The sequence below is a fragment of the Pseudochaenichthys georgianus genome, chromosome 10 (genome assembly GCF_902827115.2).
Source record: "Pseudochaenichthys georgianus chromosome 10, fPseGeo1.2, whole genome shotgun sequence".
Taxonomy (NCBI): Eukaryota; Metazoa; Chordata; class Actinopteri; order Perciformes; family Channichthyidae; genus Pseudochaenichthys; species Pseudochaenichthys georgianus.
Window position 1 is genome coordinate 27,916,164 of NC_047512.1, and position 19,911 is coordinate 27,936,074.

Consider the following 19,911-nt stretch of genomic DNA (forward strand, 5'->3'; position numbering starts at 1 on the left):
TATTTTATTGTATGTGCATTACTCAAAATAAAAAAATGGATCTGTATTCAAAACGAGTTCCTCCGGATAGCAAACACCTGTCAGCACTAATTCTTAATGACATTGGATTCCTAGATGCTGAAAGACTCACTTTGAGTAGTGGATACAAAATGAATATTCAAGAGTTTGGTGGGATCTGTACAGACATGACAATTACCAAATTATCTTCTGAAAAGTGATGCACAACAATTGTGTACCTCAAATAAGGCAGGTCATATTTGAGCAAGATTCCCTAATGTAGACAATACATAATGCCTTGCAAAGACAAAAACAACTCGCCTACATAATCAAACACACGACAGACAAAATATGGTCCATTTATACATTTTTTTATTGAAAGCAAAAAGTATTTTTTACTCCTGCATTTTCTCAATGGTCTCCTCCTTGTATTTGCCCTTCTCCTTTCCATCGGCGCGAGACTTGGCCTTGCGCTCCAGGATCTTCTTGCGGTCCTTGTCCAGCTTTAGCCTGGTGATGACCACCTGTGAAGGACAAATAAAAACAGGTTGGTAAACAATCATGGAATAAGCGAGTGATACCAATCATAGGAGAGCATGTCTGAAAATAATCTGGTGTCACAACTACTTACGGAATTAAAGTATGTCCAAAACCGGTTTAATAAAAATACTATTTACAAGTGTGCATATAAGTTCAGTTCCACAACAGACACATGGATGGAACATGACCGGCACCACATTTCTTATAACGCCAAACATGATGTGCATCAAATAGCATGTCTGTATTTATAAATCACAGTACATAGTGCTTAACGTAAAGGCCCACTGTGAAGCTCTCTTACACCCTGATACATTGTTCTCTATTGTAAGAGGGCACAAGATAACAGTTTAAGTGTAATTATGAGTGCATTTAACTTCTTTTGAATTCAAGCACTCTGTAAGTTTTGCATGCTGGTTAAACAGTATGGCTTGGCTTACTAGATGACTTATATTTTAACTGAAATCCTCTGTTGTCATTCTTTGAATTTGTCCTTTTTTCTGCTATAGACATGTCAACATGCTACACTAGATGTATTGGAACCAGAGATGGGGTCGTTACTAAAAAATAAATAATATATTACTTTAAAAAAAAGTAATATATTACACTACTTCGTTACTCTACATAAAGTAATTCGTTACTTTACTCGCAGGGCCGGCCCGCCCCTCCCTGCAGGCAGATCACGCAGACTGCTAAAGTTGTAAATGTTCTCATTAGTTCAGTTTCCATTGTCGCATAAGACTGATCCAGATAGCTCCTGAATGTTTTCCTATCTGACCGTGGCTGTCCTCTTGTCTCCTGCTATCTGTATATTTTGCGCAGTCTATCTCTGCTCACGCTGTTGCGTCAGCGTGTTCTCCTGCGTGTTGGCCATGTGTTGCACTGGAGCCAGACTGGAGCACACCGCAAAGACTTCAGCCGAACTGCGCGTGCGTGAGTGGCAATAACTCTCCTTACCAACAGGCGGTGGTAGTGTGTATTCGTCATTCAAAACAGGCAACAACCGGAAAACAGAGAAGAAGAACAGACTACGCGTGTGATATAAATAAACAACAGCTATGTGCGTTAGCTTCACCGTAGCATGTGTTCTTTGCAGGTGTTTGTTGAGGTTTGATTATGACTGATTTTCGAAAGTAACGAAGTAACGCGTGTCGGGAAAATGTTAGTAACTGTAGTGTGATTACTGAATTATAAAAGTAACGCGTTACACTACTCCGTTACCGACAAAGTAATATTATTACAGTAACGCGTTACACCCAACTCTGATTGGAACTGCAGCTTGCTTTGGCCAGCTCACATGTACCGGTGAGAGCACAACAAATTGCTGTGTAGAGTTTATCCATCACATCTATATGGCCAACACAGCATTTTGCCAGTATGGGGATGAATTAATACATAAATAAATAATCGAAAACTAAAAGGCAACTGCAGCCCAGTAAAAAAGGACAAATGAGCAATGGCAGGTCTGCTGCCTGCTTAAGGGTCTGTGTAAGCCATAGCTATTTGACAGTGAGCCAACATGTAAAATACCAGGACGCTAAAACTGCTGTGATAATTGCATTTGAATAAATGAGCAAAACTATTCCTTCAAATCTAAGGATACAGGCATACAACATTACTATTGCTTTAATGTATCATACAGCGGCAGTATCATCTTTGTAGCACTACATTTATTTTAAAATACAATGCAAGATGTTGTGCAACTTTTCAGTCACTGAAACTACAGTGAATTTGAATGTTGGTAGAATAGTGTTTGTTTCATATTGCCTACTTTCCAACACGGTCAAATGTCATTGTCATCTTGTTAACAAGATGTATGAAACTGAAAATCTAAATATTAGGAACAATATTCTTTCCAGTTACAATAAAAGAAATGTAACTTTGAAGTATAGCCCTCTATTATGTATTGTCTTTCAAGCTTAACTTTGAACTTCAAAGCCCCGAAATAAGTGATAAATGTAAAAAGTGGTTGATAAACAGAAAGAATAAAATGTCATCCAGCCACACCACTTCCTACATTGTCAATGATTACAGAATTTAATCGGATCAACGTTTCTTTGACAGTTTTAAGCCGGTTTACCTTTTTTGAGTAAAACAATCAAATCAACTGTTGTCCAGCCCTTTCATTCCAACAGAACACAACAGTGTGTCATCAAACACAGTCAAGTGCTTCTCTGTAGATCTACCTCTTTTTTAGAGTGCTTGCAAGGATACTCATACAATTACTGATAAAAGGGACATTTGTCTTGTACACCCTCAACAAGGAAATGTTCTTAAACATAGTTTGTGTGGCACTTAAATTTCACATAAAAAAGGGGGAAAAGAACACAAATTCAGTGTCAACACCCAGCTAATGAACAGTTTTAGTCTCACTAACTACAGGTGTAGGTTACAACTTTGAACAATGCCAATTACACTTTATTTGTTGCCACTGAAGGCAGCAAACCAATTTGAGGATATAGTGGACTTTCTCACCTTGCTCGGGTGGATACCGACATGGACTGTGGTTCCGTTGGCCTTCTCTCTCTGCACACGCTCGATGTAGATTACATACTTCTTCCTGTAGACCTGCACTACTTTGCCAATCTGCTGGCCTTTGTAGTGTCCACGGACAACCTGTAAACATAACAACTATGTCAAGCAAAAGCCTTACACTTTATATGGCAATGATGAAAACATTAAGCAATTGTAACTACTATACCTGGACTTCGTCATCTTTGCGGATGGGCATGGACCTCACGTTGTACTTCTGGCGGAGCTCCTTGGACAATGGGGAAGACATAATCTTCCTCCTGATGTGTGAGGGGGCATTGAAATGCCTCTTGCGGTTCTTCCGGCGGGAGGAGGTTACAAATGGATTGAGCTTCATGATGCTGCTAGAAAACGAGACATGAAAAACGTTATTATCCAGTTTAAAATGTCTCAACTGATGACTCCTGTAAGCATGCACTGATATAAGTGCTTGTTTCCAACTCGAGCAGTACGAGAAGCTATTTTCTTTACACAACATCAACCATTTAACAATCAAATTAACGTTGCAAAAAAGGTTAGCAGAAACACGTAATACATTTACGGTTTTAAAACAGCTAGATAGCAGGCTAGGCTACAATCTGCCTTCAGAGCCGTATGCTAAGCTATAAAGCTTAGCATAACATTAAACATAGTAGAGCAAGCGTATTTCTGTGCCAACAGTAACAAAGTTATATTACCGAGTGTTTTACAGACTACATGAAAAGCGGCTAACTGTAAAGTACCAGAAATCAACCACCTTCACTAGCTGTAGCCGACATGCGGATACTGAGGGACCTAGCAGGGACACCAACACCTGAGAGGTTTTTTACTAACAATAAATAATCAATTGGGTTCAATATTGGCATTATTTTAATTTGGATAATGTTAGAATTGTGTTTAGACGTTTATAGGGACACACAACGAGAATAAAGGCAGGATGGATAGTGATTACTATTGAAAGTATCTGCAAGGAAATCTTACCCTGCCGTTTGCTCCTCTATGGCCGGCGGAAAAGAGACTCGCACAGTACTTCCGCTGGCATTAGTTCACACTCAAGTCTCGCGAGAGGTCATAGATATGGGGAAAAAACATGTGAAAAACTGCCACAGTTATCAAATTATAAATCAACAGAACATTATAATAGTATTATTATAACTGTTATGTGTAGTTCTTACAGCTTTAAAATGTAAAGCTGTATTTGTATTAGACTTTTAGGATTTTCATAATCCTGCATTATTGGACAATAAACGAGCTACTGTTTATTAATATTATGTTGTCAACATAAATTCCAAATCCCCTTTACTGGTTTTATTACTGGTTTTATATTATATGTTCATCATTGTACTGTAACCATAGACCAGTGCTTCTCAAAGTGTGGTCCGCGGATCACTGGTTGTCCGTGAGCGCCCCCTAGTGGTCCGTGAGTATATTGGTAACATTTCACATTTTACATAAATTAATTAATTTGAGTTTTTCCGCACTCTCGCGGGAATATCTCCGCAATAGAGTGAGCTTAACCCGCGCAACACCTTCATCACACATGTTGCCACTTGTTTGTCCCATTTTCAAGCGATTTGTAATCTGTTCTAGAAAAACGATGTGATTTTGGATGTCCGCGAGTGTTTTTTTATTGGTCCTTGGTATGAAAAAGTTTGAGAAACACTGCCATAGACTGTATAAAGACTGTAACACGAGTGTAACTCTCATTTGCTGTGAATATTAAATAGTGCCAGAAGATGGCGCCAAACCCAATTGAACAATAACCTGGTCAGCAGTTGGAAGTTTTGCACATGATTCATCAAGTTTGAGCCAATGGTCATTATCACACACTGTGCTGTTTTAATCCCCCACTACTTAAAATCAACCCTGATACTGGGATACAACACAAATATAACATATTGACACCATAAATGTTTGGGGGCTTAGATTTAACTTAGTAGCCTCCATGAATCATATGGTAATATCGTGGGAACAACATGACCATCCGGACCATCCCTGTAATTACTTGTGTTCCTCCAATAAGCTGACTAACACGAGGGGGTGGGGATGTTTACACCGGCAGAACACACATAGGCTACATTGACCTCCCATCTGTGAGGACAGACACGACCCCCTGTCCGGCTCTCACTCAAACAACTCGGACTGAACTACCAACACGGAAGCGGAGGTGCGCTGACATTGTGCGGCTGTTTTACCGGAGCCTGCTGCCTGCCTGTCTGCGCTGTCTGCCTGCGAAAAGTGATGCTGTCATAGCCCCCTGCGCCGCGGACGGAGAGCCTCTTCCCCTCCCGCTCCCCCAGGTTCCTCTCTGGCTGCTGTCGCGGCGGCAGTGCGTATGTGGAGCCCGCAACGCAGCGCTCTTCACCCATCAGCAAGCATCGGAGAAGAAGAAGATGAAATGTTTTTCCCGTTATCTCCCGTACCTCTTCCGCCCTCCGAGCACCATCCTGTCCTCCACTTGCCACACCGAAGGTAGGGTGGGACGCTTGGGGGGGCTGTCACAGGCTGCGAGTTGCTTACTTGAGCGTTGTGATATGAATGTCTGTGTGACACATACAGTAGACTAAACATGTGTGATGTCAGAAGTTAGATAGTTGTATGGTTACTAACCCACTGCAGATATGTCACAGTGCCTGAAGTTGTTAGAGATAGAGATTGTTATGATGTTCTGTATGGTGCAAAGAGTAGCACACATTTTTCACTCGTTTCGTTTTCCTTAGAGCTGTCAACACACAGGCATAAAGCATGCCAAGATACACTCAGTTTGTGGAGTTGCATGACAAGTAATTCCATTGACCTTTATCTCATAACTAAAGACACTTAAAACCAATGCAGGCCTTTTTCTTAGAATATCAGGATTGTAATTAGCATAGTTTTGATGGTGGAAATTCCTGGACATACCGAAACTTCTTCCATGTAATACACAAGGTGTACAAAGTTATTGTCCTAGAGATGAACAGACTATACATGATGATTTGAGTGAATAGCTATAGGCCTCCATTAGTTGAAAAGAGCATGGTCCATTCATGCTTATGATTGTGCTGTTAGACTGGGCGGCCCAAGAGGGTCTGAGTGTTTGTATAACCAGCCATTTACTAGGTCGTAATGTGCAGACTGCCACTGCATTATTTAGCTTTGCATAGTTGCCCTCCTTCCTGTGCACACTCTGCCCTCAGCCCTCTGGCCCGGGGAGGAAGATAGTGTGCTACAGTGTACAGTAGTAGAGTATGTGCTGGTCACAGCCAGGGCCCTTTACAGCATGTAGAGCTGACCTAAATACTGCATATACATGTATGAAGACATGAAAAGCATTTAAGCACTCACTCATTCATTCAGTCACTTACTCATGTATTCTTCTGATCCATTCCCTTTTTCAAAGTTTACCACAAGTTATCTCCCTCCCTCAATGGTTCTGAGTAATTCTACATTGATTATCAATTTCAAATATGACATTGCTCTGAATTTGTAGGGTATGGTTTGATTACAAGGTTTATTATTGAAATATTGAATACACAGTATACAAACATATCACGAGTTCAATTGCTAACCCGGAGCGAGATAATGAATAAACAACAGAAGAGAGAATACATTCTTAAAAACACCATCCATTTTAAATATAGATAATTGATTAAGGTATCTATATAATTGTGTGTATCTATAGACAATTATAAGGCCTTGTCGCGGTGGATATTTGTCAAAAACAGGGCAAGAGACATTGGCTTTCCGAAAGGTAAGGCAAAGGCTTTTTGAAATGTAGCTAACAATGTGTTACATTGACAATGAACTCAAGATGATAATTCTTTTGTAATGTTATGATGTAAAAGTGCATTTCAAAAGACTTTGTCTTACAGTAACATGTGACCAAGTGTCATTATGACATGGTGTAATCATCATAACAAAAGCCGACTAGCATTATATTACAACTGCAAACTCTGTCCAGCGAGACGAATAATAGTTAGAAGTAGGTGAAAGATCTATTGCTTGAGTAAGAGTAGCTACCTTTAAAGATTTTTGTTGGACAGTACAGTTTCTAAGATGGAGAACTTTATCGCTCAAACATGATCATAGTTAAACCTCTGCTTTTTCCAATTCATCAGCTGCTTCTGCATTATTTAAATGGGAAATGTCAACAATTATACACCATTAATGCTTATTTTGTATATGAAATGCAGAGATATGATCGACTAAGCTCCTAAACTTAAAAGCGATGGGGCCAACAACAAAGTCCTTCTCTCCCCTCTCTTGGCTCTCTCTCTTTCTGATGCCTGAGATAAGGGAGTGCTATAATAGAGGAAGTGATAGACCAGTACGCACGGTAGCTGCAACGCTCAGCCACAGTGATATGATACATGATCCAGCGTTGCTCTCTTTGTGGAGAAATATGAAACATTTCTAAAGCGAGTGAAAGACGTTGAATGTCATGTGCTGAGGCCAGCGGGGTTCTGATGACACAGCAGACGACCTTGGAAATGTGACGTGTACAAATTCTGAGGCCATTCTCATCTGCACGCTACATACTGTGTGTATAATGATTCAAAATAAGAACAAGTAGAATCCAATCATTGCATACACATGTTTGCATTGAGCACCCTCAGTGTTTTGTTTACGCTTCTGTTCGCACTTCCTGTTGTGACCTGGTATATTGTATTGACCTCCTGGTCTTGAGGAGGCTTAGCGGTGCACTGCTAAAGTCCCCCCCCCCCCTCCTCCTTCTCTTCAACATCTCCCAGGATTCATGTCCAGCCCAGCTGAGCCGAGTTCACCACAGGGAAGATGAGTGTGCGGTTACCATGTTAGTGGGAAAATAAATGATATAAGCTTTACTGGATCATATTCAAAGTGTGGTTTCTCTTTGTTGTTGTTTGTCCCAATAGTGGGGAACAGCATCGCTCAAATTCACTGAGGGATATACAGCAGATACAATATCTTCTGAAACGTGGTGTGTGTGTGTGTGTGTGTGTGTGTGTGTGTGTGGTGTGTGCTGTGTGTGTGTGTTGTGTGTGTGTGTGTGTGTGTGTGGTGTGTGTGTGTGTGTGTGTGTGTGTGTGTGTGTGGTGCGTGTGTGTTGTGTGTGTGTGTTTAGGCGCTCTGTGTCCCAGTGTGTTTTTTCTGTATGTTGTCCCCTGGTGTTTTCTTTTTCCCCCATTGACATCACTCTATCAGCTCTACTGTGATGGATTGAGTCTTAAAGGTTTCTGATGGGTGTGCGTTGTATGTGGGTCTCCCTTGTGCTGCCTTGTGTTTTAGTCATTGGGAAAAAGATGAGCATCCCAATCTGACACCTCACCACATCTCACGCTGCCATCCATCAACACAGCCATGCTTCCTCAGCTTCCTGTTCCTGTAGTGCAGGGGTGTCAAACTCAAGGCCCGGGGGCCAAATCCGGCCCGCGGACTTCATTTTACGTGGCCCGCAAGAGCTTGCAAAGAATATAATACGTTTATTATACGGTTACATGCCACTTTACAGAAGCAGGTGGCCCACAAACACATGTCCCACAATGCATCTCCGTTTGCGCACTGAAGAGACTTGCAATTATTTTGCCCTGGATTTCTGCTTTCAAACGTAGTTAGTTATTACCCTATCCGATAATAATCCAATTCAGAGGCAATAATGTAATGTAATACATTATTTTATATATATATATTATATATTTATATATGTATATTATTTATATATTTACATCCGGCCCTTTGAGTGCAACCATAATGCTAATGTGGCCCGCGATGAAATTGAGTTTGACACCCCTGCTGTAGTGTTTTGGGGCAACATACATTATTGGTTGAGTGAAAGAAAAAAAAGCTAGATGAATATTTACGGGATGGGAAAGTCTTTGTTATTAAGAACTGTCTAGTGTATTCATATTTGGGCATTTTGCATTCATACAGGCTGTTTTATATATAGGAAGAGCAGTGAGCCCGTCATGGCAGCGCCTGAGGGGGACTTCTGTCGGCATTTTGTCAAAGCATGACATTGACTTGAGTTTTGTGGGTGAAGAACACAGCGTATGCTGGCGTGTGTGCTTGAGCCTTTATCATACAACCCGCTGTGTTGTTATCCTGACAGACACCCACTTCACAGCTCAGAACACACTCCTTTAGTCGCCCCGTCCTTACGTGCCGCTGGGGACAAACACCCTACATAGACACACATAAGGCATCTGAAAGCGCGTACACGTGACTGTTCTGTTTCAGTTTAGTCAGCCTTTTTGTTTTGCAGAGGGTAGAAAGATGGGAGAACAGGAAACAAAAGGGTGCTCAAAAGAATACCAGATAAAGATGGAGAAGAGATGTTGCTTTACCACCCTGACAAGCTAAGAAGCATGTTGAGAAAGGAGTATATCCAGAAAGCTTTAGGCTACTCTTAAGAATGTAACAATACACTGTCACAAAGTGGAGGAGAGCGATTGATAAACCAATAAGAAACTCTGAATTGACTATCTAGAATAGCTCAAGCTCCTAAAAACACTGAGTCCTACAATTTCCAAAACACTAAATGTTAGCGACTTTTAATATGGGACGTTCCAGAAAGCTTCTGACCTCCTAGTGTGCCAGGTACTCTACGGAAGAAATGAACAAAGGCCATGGCTGACCGGGACAAACTGAGAAGTTGTCTTGTTATTGAAGTCAATTGTTCACCAGCTACTTTATAGCATTGGTGACATATTTGGTTAACATGTTTAAAATGTTTATTATAGGCAAGGCAAGGCAAGTTTATGTATATAGCACTTTTCAACACAAGGCAATTCAAAGTGCTTTACAAAAAATGAAAGACATTAAGAAAATGGCATTTAAAATCGGTATTAAAAAGAAAAGCTAATAAAAGAAACATTAAAAGAAAAAATACATGGATAAAAGTTACAGTGCGGTCTAAGATATGAATAGTTCAATTAAAAGCAGCGACAAAAAGAAAACATTATATGTTACTTTACATTATCTCAGTTGAATACAGGTATACTTTTAGTGGATATGTTACCATTTATGAGGCCTAAACTGGGATCCCATCACTGCTAGATGTATCTTCTAGCCACAGAAGACATGCACATGTGTTCACAGACTGAATAACACTCACACTCACAGAGGGAACTCTATGGTAAGGTTGGTGGAGTGCCTCTCTAAAATGGAGAACGCATCAACAAACATCTGCTCTGCTTAAAAGCGCAGGAGCAATACACTCGTATGCCTTCTTGCTTGAGGTTCTCATGTGCGGCGTTACGTGTGGTGTAACTGGAAGGAAAATACAAAAATCCCCTTCAGAAGAAAAGGACTTTAAAAATAAGACTTGATTTTGAAGGAGGAATGAACCAAATTGATTTGGCCGTAACCCATTTATGTTTGCATCAATATAAAATATACACTAATCCAATAATCGACATGTAACAGACCTATTTGACACATCATGTCCACATTAGAGATGTTTGCTTAGAACGCAGGTATGCACACATGACTCTGTGTGCCTTGTAATGTATTCACTGCTGTAGTAATGTCTGTGTGATGGGACCTTGTGGTGAAGCTCCTTACTGCCATGTGATAAGCAGCGGTTGCTTCAAGCCTTTGCAGTACAGTGTGTCCCCACCTGAGGCTGAGAGCAGGAGTTAGCAGTGGCATGGGATGTGTCCAGTCAACATTGGAGCAAAAGGGACAACATGATACCAAAGTGGCAGCAGATGAAGTAACTAGATCTCGCTCTCGTGAAATGTAAACTTGCACCACACTGGTTTTGTTATGGTTCATCCCAAACTAATGACATAGGAGAAAAACATGTCCTCCGCATAATTCAGCTCCATTACCATGTGAAAATGAACAAAACAATAGTTAGTAAGCTAATATTCGTCCTGTTAGCCTCCCCTGGATCTCAGGGTGGTACGAATCAGATAGAAACATGGTGTTCTCTTACAGTGAGACGAAAACACCATAACATACCAGCCTTTTTCTCACACAGCACTCATCCGCAGTCTCACTTTACCACAAACACTTCCTGCTAGGTCTCCACGGCAAGTCCACATGAAAACAAGGAGAGGGGCGAGCAGGAAAGTATCACCGAGACTCCCTTCGCTGCTCCAGCCTCGCAGGAGGCAGCGTATCATTACAGCCAACACCGTGATGCAGGTCTTACTCTGTCTTTTCTTTATCACTGTTTCACAATATGTAGCACAGGATTCACCTGTGGCCTGGAACTGGGTGGTAAGCCTTGGTGTTTCAGGCTTTTGTGTTGTATGGAATCGAATGTGCTCCTGTTGGGAGCTTTAGAGGCAGACAAAGAGGCTCCTTATCGAGCCGGACCGCTGGGCCTTTGCTCCGGCTGGCAGGCTGCAGCTCAGACAGAGACTGCTATTGGGATGGGGGTATATATAGAACATCAGGATGGGCTTCCTCCCTCTCCCCCTCCACCCATCTGTCTCTGTGCTTTGAGAGCATCCTGAGACAGGTCTGCACCGCTGCAATAAAACCCTTTTATTAAATCCTGAAGTGCATCCTGATTTCAACCCCATTTAAAGTACTGTAAAAAGGAAATGTACAGCAACTTCCAGAATATTATATGAATGAGATATATTGTTAATAGCTTAGAGGCAACAATGTTTCATGTACTCTCTTCACTTTTGTGTTAATCTCTGTTCTTATTGCTTTCTTATGAAACCTAAGCGCATAACTCAGATGTAGGAATAACAAGTGCTCAGCACATCCAGGTGTCACACACGGATGAAGAGCTTTCCTTGTTTGCATTTCCCTTTTAACTTGTGTGCATTTTGAAGAATAGACTAGCTTAGATGAAACTTTAATGAGGTTGTGCAGCGGATAAGAAGAACAAATGGTGCCGGAGATAAAACAAGTGTTTTTAATTGAAACTGAGCCATTGTGTTCATCAGTAAAGTGGAACTTCTGTGTGAACTATTCATATCTTAAACTGCACTGTAACTTTTTATTCATGTACTTTTTATTCATGTTTTTTTAGATTTGTTATCAGGAGTAGTACAACTGTGGCCTTTGTTGGTGCTTAGACATTTAAAACCGAATTCCACGTTTGCATTAAGATGATCCTTAATTACTATAACACTATAATAACAATCAGATTACAAAGACCTACTATAAATGGCAGACAAAGTTAGTGACAACTGAACTACTTCTGAAACGGTTGGACTCTTTCACTTTAGAACATAGCTTGTACATTTTCAGTATTTCTTTTTTTCTTATACTTAATTTAACTGGCTTTTATTTCTATTTACTTCTAATATTGTCACTGTTATGCTCCAATTCACCAACGCATATCCCTTGCATGTGAAACCCCCTTGACAATAAACCAGATCCTGGATCTAATTCCGGGGTTCCTCAAACGGAAAAAAAGTTAAGACCCAATGCTTTACAACAAAGGTCTATATTCCATGGAAAGTAAAAACTAAACGTGGCATTGAGGAAATAGTCCCATAACACTTTTTGAATGTGAGTACGAATAAGTAACTTGTGGTTGTACTGTGCTCTGGTCCTAGATGTAGAACTGCTGTTGTTAACATGATGCAGGATGTTACTGATCAAGAACATTCATTTGACTTTCTTTGGCCGAATGTAACTTAATAAGATTACAAAGATAAAGGCAAAAGGCTTTGAGGCCCCAGATGTCGGCTCTTTGATCTGGCTGACATGACTGTTCCCTGGGGGGGAGGGGGGTCATTGTCCAGGTTCTCCAGAAGCCCTGAGACGAGTAGCAAGGACTCTCCTGATTCAAGTTCTGAATTAAATGTGTTTTTGCTGGTGCCGTGCCCCTTTATGGCCCTATAGGAAAGTCAAAGGGCACACGCATAATACAACTACCATCCACATACCTAACCAAAATGCTCCAGGAACTCATTGGTAGCAGGAAGAAATTAGCGACAACAATATCATCAGCTTTCAGGAGAGTGGAGAAACAGATTTTCTGGGGGTTTTCTTACCCAGCCATACCCAAAGGCGGAATGGATGGGATCCAATTAGGTCTGGCTTTAGGTTCCTTTTTATAGTTTCTCAGCATAGTTTTTCAATATCCCTCTGAAAATAGCCGTGTGTTGTGACAGAGTCATCACAGCCCCGTTTGAGTAGAATAACCTGAGAAATGTGGTCGATATGGAGCAGGGATCAGACCAAAACACAGCCTGCAGCAGATGGCTATGGATAGAGGGCTGTTTACAAGGCGTGTGTTGTGTCTGTCAGCACCATGGATAGAGTACAGTGTGAAACGATAGAGATACTCCTCCAGCCATACGGTAGTGAAGGCTTTTACTGTTCTGTCTCAATGGCGAGCCATGACACTGGATAAATAATGTAGCCTATGATACTGTACGAGGCAGTCGACAGAAGCAGTACATGAAGTACCAGTCGGTGTGTCTAACAGCCACTACACACACATACACACACAATGTACAAAACTCTCTGAATGGATGGCGCATGAAGTCACATGATGAGTCATATTTCAGCAAACCAATTCTCCCCCTGTCTCCGTCTTTTTATATTTTTGTTTATCTCTAGTTTTGGACTTTTTATGCCCTCAAATTATGATGAGCAGCGTCTAGCTTCAGCACATTTCCACTGATTCTCACTCCGAGCCACACCTTATTTATAGCTGGTGTATTGTTATGCAGGAAAGGAAGCTGGTGGTGTTTCCTCCCCTGTGGGAACCTTATTAGTCACCAACCAATTATAGTACTCTAACTAGCTGTACGATTCAGGACGTGGTTGCTTTAAGCATATCACCACGCCACATATACTCATTACTCAACATCTTTCTTTATCCAATCGGTTTTATCTGCCTGTAACCTTTGAACTAGAGGTAATGTCTTCAGCCTGCTTTTTTGTTTGTGTGTTCATTGTCCGTCAGCAGGACGCTTACTGGGACGATTTCACAGTAACTTAACCCTCCATTAAATTAAGTTGCAGAGTGTAGCTCCGCTTTGTTTGTAAGAACAAATCAAGGGGCGGATACACCGTTTTTTCCGAATGGAAACAGCCTTCGTGGATGTTCTCTGTGCTCAATTGCCATTAACTTGTCAATATCGTGTTTTTTAATGATGAATTCCTATACTCAAAGTCCATTGAATCGTGCATATCCTACATACTGTATGCGTGAGTAGTGTAGTCTCATAAACAGAGATAAGAAATCATTCAACCAGCTTACATTTCTCAACGACTATCTGATGGATTACCTTGAAATATGGTTCAGACAGACATTCATGTTGCCCTCAAGATGAATTGTTATACATTTGATGAGCCCACTGACTTCCTCTGTCATTTATCCTCACATCAGAATTGCATTGGGTCCAGTACTGATACTAATACCAGTACTTTAGGCCCATTAAAGGTGGGGTAGGTAAGTTTCAGAAACCGGCTTGAGATACACTTTTTGTTATATTCCATGGAATGCTCTTAACATCCCGATAGCAATGAATATTTTAAGTGCTTTGACAAAAAATCCATAAAAAAATGTCATCTGTAGAAGCCGTAATACTGTAAAAAGTACAACCAATCCGTTTAGCCGGCCGGCTAAACGGATTGGATGGCCTACCTGCCTGTCAGCCTTCCATCGGGGCACAAACTTATCTCGTGCCCTCATTGGTCATGTGCGCGTTCGTGTGTGTTGGAGGAGGGGCTCTGTAAGGAAGTGGCAGATTTTCTCCGGTTGTGTATTTTCAAATAGCGATCTCGAGCCGGTTTCTCAAACTTACCTACCCCACCTTTAAGCTAATGATATTCCAATCATCTTTAGCTGTACCACGTGTTGCTAATTAGTATATTGTTAAGATGCTAACATGCTAAACTAGGATGATGAACTAAGTTAACATACCGGTTCAAAACATCATGTAAGTATTACCACATTGGGCATGTTAGCATGTTAGCATGCTGATGTTAGCAATGAACTCGAAGCAACACTGTATAGCATCATCAAGAAGATGCTAGTAGTCTCTTGGTCTTGCATTGTTTATTTTATTGTTTTTCTTTATCATGCCATTTCAAACTACTAATTTCTAGAAATGATACATATACTGTATTTTTATACCATAACCATTTAACTCCTTTTGTAGGGGAACATTGTTTTTTTAATAACTGACTCGGATACTAAACATCTAGAAGCATATTTCCTTTTCATATTATGCAATGTGTGTTCCTATTAGTTAAGATTTGAGGCTAATGCTTCTAGCCTTAATTTGTATACGCAGTGTATTGCATTTTACAAGCCGTGAAGGTGAAACACATTAGATGTCTGGCTCACACACACATATGAAATATTAAACCCTTGAGTATGACCACGGGGTCAATGTAAATGTAAACTATAACATAACAGAGGACTTCTAAGATAGCAGCTGACAGCTACTCACGTAAATGGATTTGGCAAAGCGCCCTGTTGACCAGCTTTGTCTCTGTTTTTAAATCCCCCCACTGACACCGTACTCTGGATCTCCCTGCCCTCCAGTGGGATTACGCAGACGTGACTGAAGGGGACTCTCTGGGATCTCTTGTTATCTCATTTGCTCGACATATTCACAGGCAGGCTCCAGAGACTGATTTCAGTGAGAGGCCGAGGAATCCCAAAGGGAAAAAAAAGCTGATTTGTGTCACTTTCCATCACAAATAAAATCTAATAAAAAACTTGAGGGCAACCTTTGTGAAGATCTTAGTCTGGGCACATCTTGTCAAAGCAGCCTACATACGGAGACACCAGTAGTTCACTGCAAACCTCTAAAACACCTTCAATATAATCCAGATCATAGTCCATCAACATTTAACATCCATGACATCCATAAACATTACAAAATAAAGTCACTGCATCAGAGGGAATTTAGGATGGCAGATTATATCACGCTTAATTAGAATTGGATAATAAAGTCTGATAAAGAATGGTTACTCAGCGGCATTAACCTTTACATCAACTACCTTATATTCCTGTTTAACAGCCACAGTCTCTTTTTAACTTACACATCAGTCGATACATTTGTTCCCAATCTGTTATACAAAATGCGTTTTGTTCGGCCCGTTCTCAACCCCGCGCTCTGTGATAAGCTCCCATTGATCTGACCTAATGGCTCTGTGACCCACCGAGCATCACATGTATGTGTGTTTCTCACAAGCAGCCAATTTAACGCGTGGAAATGACTTACAGTAAAGGTCTTTTTGAGGGTCATGACCCGACACGACAAGGCCATCTATCCTAAGAGCTCTTTTTCTTCCGTGGTTTGTAATGACCTACACATTGTCACAGTGTGCTCGGCTGGTTTTGTAGTACACACTTTGACAAAACTGTACTTGGATGGAGCAGCTCTGGAGGGCGGCAGCATTATGAAGATTTAAGCGGCTGTTAGATGTATTTCATTGAGCTCATCTGGCCTGTTTGAAAGTGTTGCTGAGTCTAGAGAGGCGGTCAGGCGGTGCAACAGAGAGGGTGATGGATGGGCTGATGGAGGCAGGGGGAGGGGAGAAGATGAGAGTGTAGATTTGGGGGGGAAAGAAGCTATTTTCCGGCAGAGTTGAATCTCAGGCTTGGCATGCGGCACACTGCTCTGCCTGTTTTCATACCGACACTCGGCTCTGGCTCCTAACCAGGCTCAACCCACCAATGCCTCTGAAGAGCACACAAACCCACCCGCACACTCTCTTTCTCCCCCTGACGTTTTGGCTCACCCCTCTCTTCCCCCTCTTTATCTTTCTGACTCTCGTTCACTACATCCTTCCTCTGGCTCTTCTCAATTTGTCTTACCTTCACTCTCTTTTTCTCTGGCCTGTTTTCTTTTTTTCCACCCAGCCTTCCGGTACAGAGGGGTGTGGGGGAGCCTCCAGGTTTCCATAGCGACACTTTGTATCCTGATGTCATTAGTATTGACGGTGTGCAGCTAGGCCAAGCTGTCCTGGCACCGGGGCTGTTTACTGGTTTCCCCAAACTGAAATGATCCGATGTGGGACATCTGTGTGTTTGACTTCACAATGCAGTCTGTCTAACAGTGTCTGTTTGACATTAAGATAGTGATAACAAGGAGTTGTAGCAACATACATATACAAAAGTGAGTCATTTGTGAACTGCCTGTTGAAAAAGCTCTGGTGATGTGGTTCCAGGAGCTGGATTTGCACCAGGGGAGAGGCTTGGCAAGGTGGAAATGGATGTTTCATGAGGAAACATCGCCTCTGTCTGCTCGCTCGCTGTATGACTACTGAAGCATGTCAGTAAAGCCCGACTCCCAGCCCGACTCCCTCCTCGTTCTTCTGCCTGCTTCACTGGCTCACCTGAGGAGATAGGTGCCTCCTTAGCACCACTCCCCTCAGAAATGCATACAAGTGTTTATCTGTTGCCTGCATGTATGACCTCCTACATAGGTGTTGAATGTTTGAGTCACGGGGGCAGCAGCTCCCCCTTCTCCACCCCCCACAGATTGTTGAGCTCCTCCTGCAGGCCCACGAGCCGGCAGGTTGCAGCTCTGTGTTGCCAGGGTAATTAGTTCTGTAAGGTGTCTTAGGCCATGGGTGTACAACATGGATCCTGTGTGACGTCACATGCAAGGAAAGAACATCTATAATGTCATGCAACATTCATACATAACACATCCTCTGGTGATCCTTCGTGGGATGCAACACAATGCATTTTCTGCATTGATTGAAAGGGGGAACCAAGGATAGTTTATCTAAGGAGAAGTAGAGGAAGCAGAGCAGATCATAGTCTTGCAGTTGATGTTAGTTTATCACAGATACATGTTTTACTTTTGTACATGTCTGGGGGATATTTACAAAGGAATTGCATCATTTCAATGTTTTATAGACTCTATTTTATTGACATTGACCCTCCCATTTCTTAATTTAAACTAAACGTATTTCTATGTATTTGTGTGTGTGAATTATTTATTGGCTTTGAGGCATTTTGTGCCCATATTAGTGAGTCAACAGAAGAGAGATGACAGGAAATGAAGGCGGGGAAGGAAAAGGGGAAACACATGCACAAGCAGTTATTGTTCCTGTTGTTCATATTGGACATTTTGTATTCCTAAGGCAAATATAATGTATGTGATGGTGTACAATATTCCATTTAGTGCACAAATGCACTCCGAAAGCAAATATGATGATTTTACAGTTTTAAAAAGTTAGTATTAGTAGTAATTGAAAAAAGTCCCTGCTTGTACTTCAACAGCTACAGAAGAGGCTCAGCAGGCTTTGGCAACATAAGGAGGGACAACACCTAAAAAAGTGTGACTTGTAAGATTTATTCTCCAACTCAGACTGCTTATGCCTCATATTACCTTGAGCGGTTAGCACACAGAGGGAGGACTGTGTCCCTAAGCACTTACAATTGTAATTGGATTAGTTAGATATCTATTTACAGCCAGCGTGAACAGGAGAAAACACCTCTTTTATGTACATGTGAATGGGCATGTGACAATGTGAACCTTTTATTATTTCCCAAGGGCACTCAGTCATCTCTGAAAACACAGTTTATTGATCATATTCCCAAAGAGATCCTTGTTTTGTGCCACAATGCCATATAATACTGTATTTCTATCAGCCCTTCTCTGAAATGGGATCCACCTCAGAAGTCCAGTATCATTGGAGCTCTGTTATTTGTATCGCCTTTGATTTGATTGATTTATTCCCTGGAGTATACTCTTACCAATGCACGGTTTACCGTTACATCTAATTGTAAATCTAATCTTGACAAAATCAGGAATGATTGTACTTTTTGTCGAAGTAGCTGCATTTCTCAGTGTGTCATATGACTGGTTGATAACTAGCTCTTGGATATTATGCAAAGGCTAAGGTTAATGCATTTTCTTCATGCATCTTAAATAGTGGGTTGATTGAATTACTCAGGTTAAAACATGTAATATTGGCTTTCGCCAGATGGTGGTGCTCTAGGATCAGCTCTACTAATGCAGGTGGGAGGTTGCTAAGATCAATTTCATATATGCATGTTGCTGCATAATACTATATAAAGCACAGCTAGATAAATAGATTGACTTTATACTACACAATTGAATAACTTAAAAAGCATGAGAAGTCTTTAAATGTTATTAAATAGTAAGCCTTTAAAATGCTTATTTTTCTATTGTTTCCTATTACCTGTGTATCATCTCAAAGTGCTTTTGACAGACAGCCAGCGCCATTAACAGACAGATGGACAGACCATTTTTGCCAGCAAGCCTCCCCACGCTCGGCTATATCAGAAATGGCGAGTTCCTGAGGCTACTCTGTACCAGAGATGCCAGATCAATACATTGAGCAATACAAATCAAGCCCTTTTCAAATGGGAAACTGGCCGGGTGAGCCAATCGACATGTTTCCATTAAAACAAGTGGCATGCATTTATCATTGCGGTGGTGGAGCCTGATCCCACCTTAAGCTCCTCTTCAGATGTGTGTGTGTGTGTGTGTGTGTGTGTGTGTGTGTGTGTGTGTGTGTGTGTGTGTGTGTGTGTGTGTGTGTGTGTGTGTGTGTGTGTGTGTGTGTGTGTGTGTGTGTGTGTGTGTGTGTGTGTGTGTGTGTGTGTGTGTGCGTGTGTGTCGTTGAATAGCGTGGACGGACAGCTTGCCACCCTGTGGACACCACAACTCCAGTCTCTCTGTGATCCACGCTGGCAGCTGCTCTGCCAAATGGGATTTTCCTGGAGATTACGGCCTTTAAGTGCGACACACTTGCATGTGTTTGTCTTTGTTGTTGACTGAGTGCGTGTGAGGAGTTTCAGTGTGTGTGTGTGTGTGTGTGTGTGTGTGTGTGTGTGTGTGTGTGTGTGTGTGTGTGTGTGTGTGTGTGTGTGTGTGTGTGTGTGTGTGTGTGTGTGTGTGTGTGTGTGTGTGTGTGTGTGTGTGTGTGTGGAGACAAGGTGCACAGAGAGCATGTTCTGTTGTCCCATGAAACTGGTTGGCACAT

At 41.5% G+C, this 19,911-nt stretch overlaps 2 protein-coding genes across 4 annotated transcripts in view; one reads left to right on the plus strand and one right to left on the minus strand.

The window, feature by feature from the left end:
• Positions 1-352: 352 nt before the first annotated feature.
• On the minus strand, positions 353-4,116 carry rpl26 (ribosomal protein L26). Of its 2 annotated transcripts, none has more exons than XM_034092418.2 (4): positions 4,027-4,116; positions 3,236-3,410; positions 3,010-3,150; positions 353-521 (listed from the first exon to the last, which is right to left on the minus strand). In XM_034092418.2, the coding sequence occupies exons 2-4, from the start codon at positions 3,401-3,403 to the stop codon at positions 393-395; spliced, it is 438 nt and encodes a 145-aa protein (XP_033948309.1). In that variant the 5' UTR covers positions 3,404-3,410; positions 4,027-4,116; the 3' UTR covers positions 353-392. The 2 variants fall into 2 exon arrangements, with proteins under 2 accessions (XP_033948309.1, XP_033948310.1); XM_034092419.2 differs by having other exon boundaries at positions 3,236-3,407; positions 4,027-4,092.
• The window catches only part of ppp2r2ba (protein phosphatase 2, regulatory subunit B, beta a), a 49,016-nt gene continuing 29,575 nt past the window's right edge, over positions 471-19,911 (plus strand). Inside the window, exon 1 of one of the 2 annotated variants that reach the window (XM_071204654.1) lies at positions 471-544. In XM_071204654.1, coding sequence (XP_071060755.1) covers positions 514-544 — 31 coding nt within the window. In that variant the 5' untranslated portion in view covers positions 471-513. Of the gene's footprint in view, positions 545-4,230; positions 5,518-19,911 lie in introns of those variants that run through there. The other variant, XM_034092415.2, reaches the window with a different exon arrangement.

What these genes read in the sequence shown, in the direction of transcription:
- rpl26 (XM_034092418.2), bottom strand. Translation starts at nt 3,403, where the DNA reads ATGAAGCTCAATCCATTTGTAACCTCCTCCCGCCGGAAGAACCGCAAG. An exon ending in GCAAAGATGACGAAGTCCAG is followed by an intron (nt 3,151 to 3,235) that starts GTATAGTAGTTA and finishes TTATGTTTACAG; the next exon opens with GTTGTCCGTGGACACTACAA. An exon ending in TCGGTATCCACCCGAGCAAG is followed by an intron (nt 522 to 3,009) that starts GTGAGAAAGTCC and finishes TGTCCTTCACAG; the next exon opens with GTGGTCATCACCAGGCTAAA.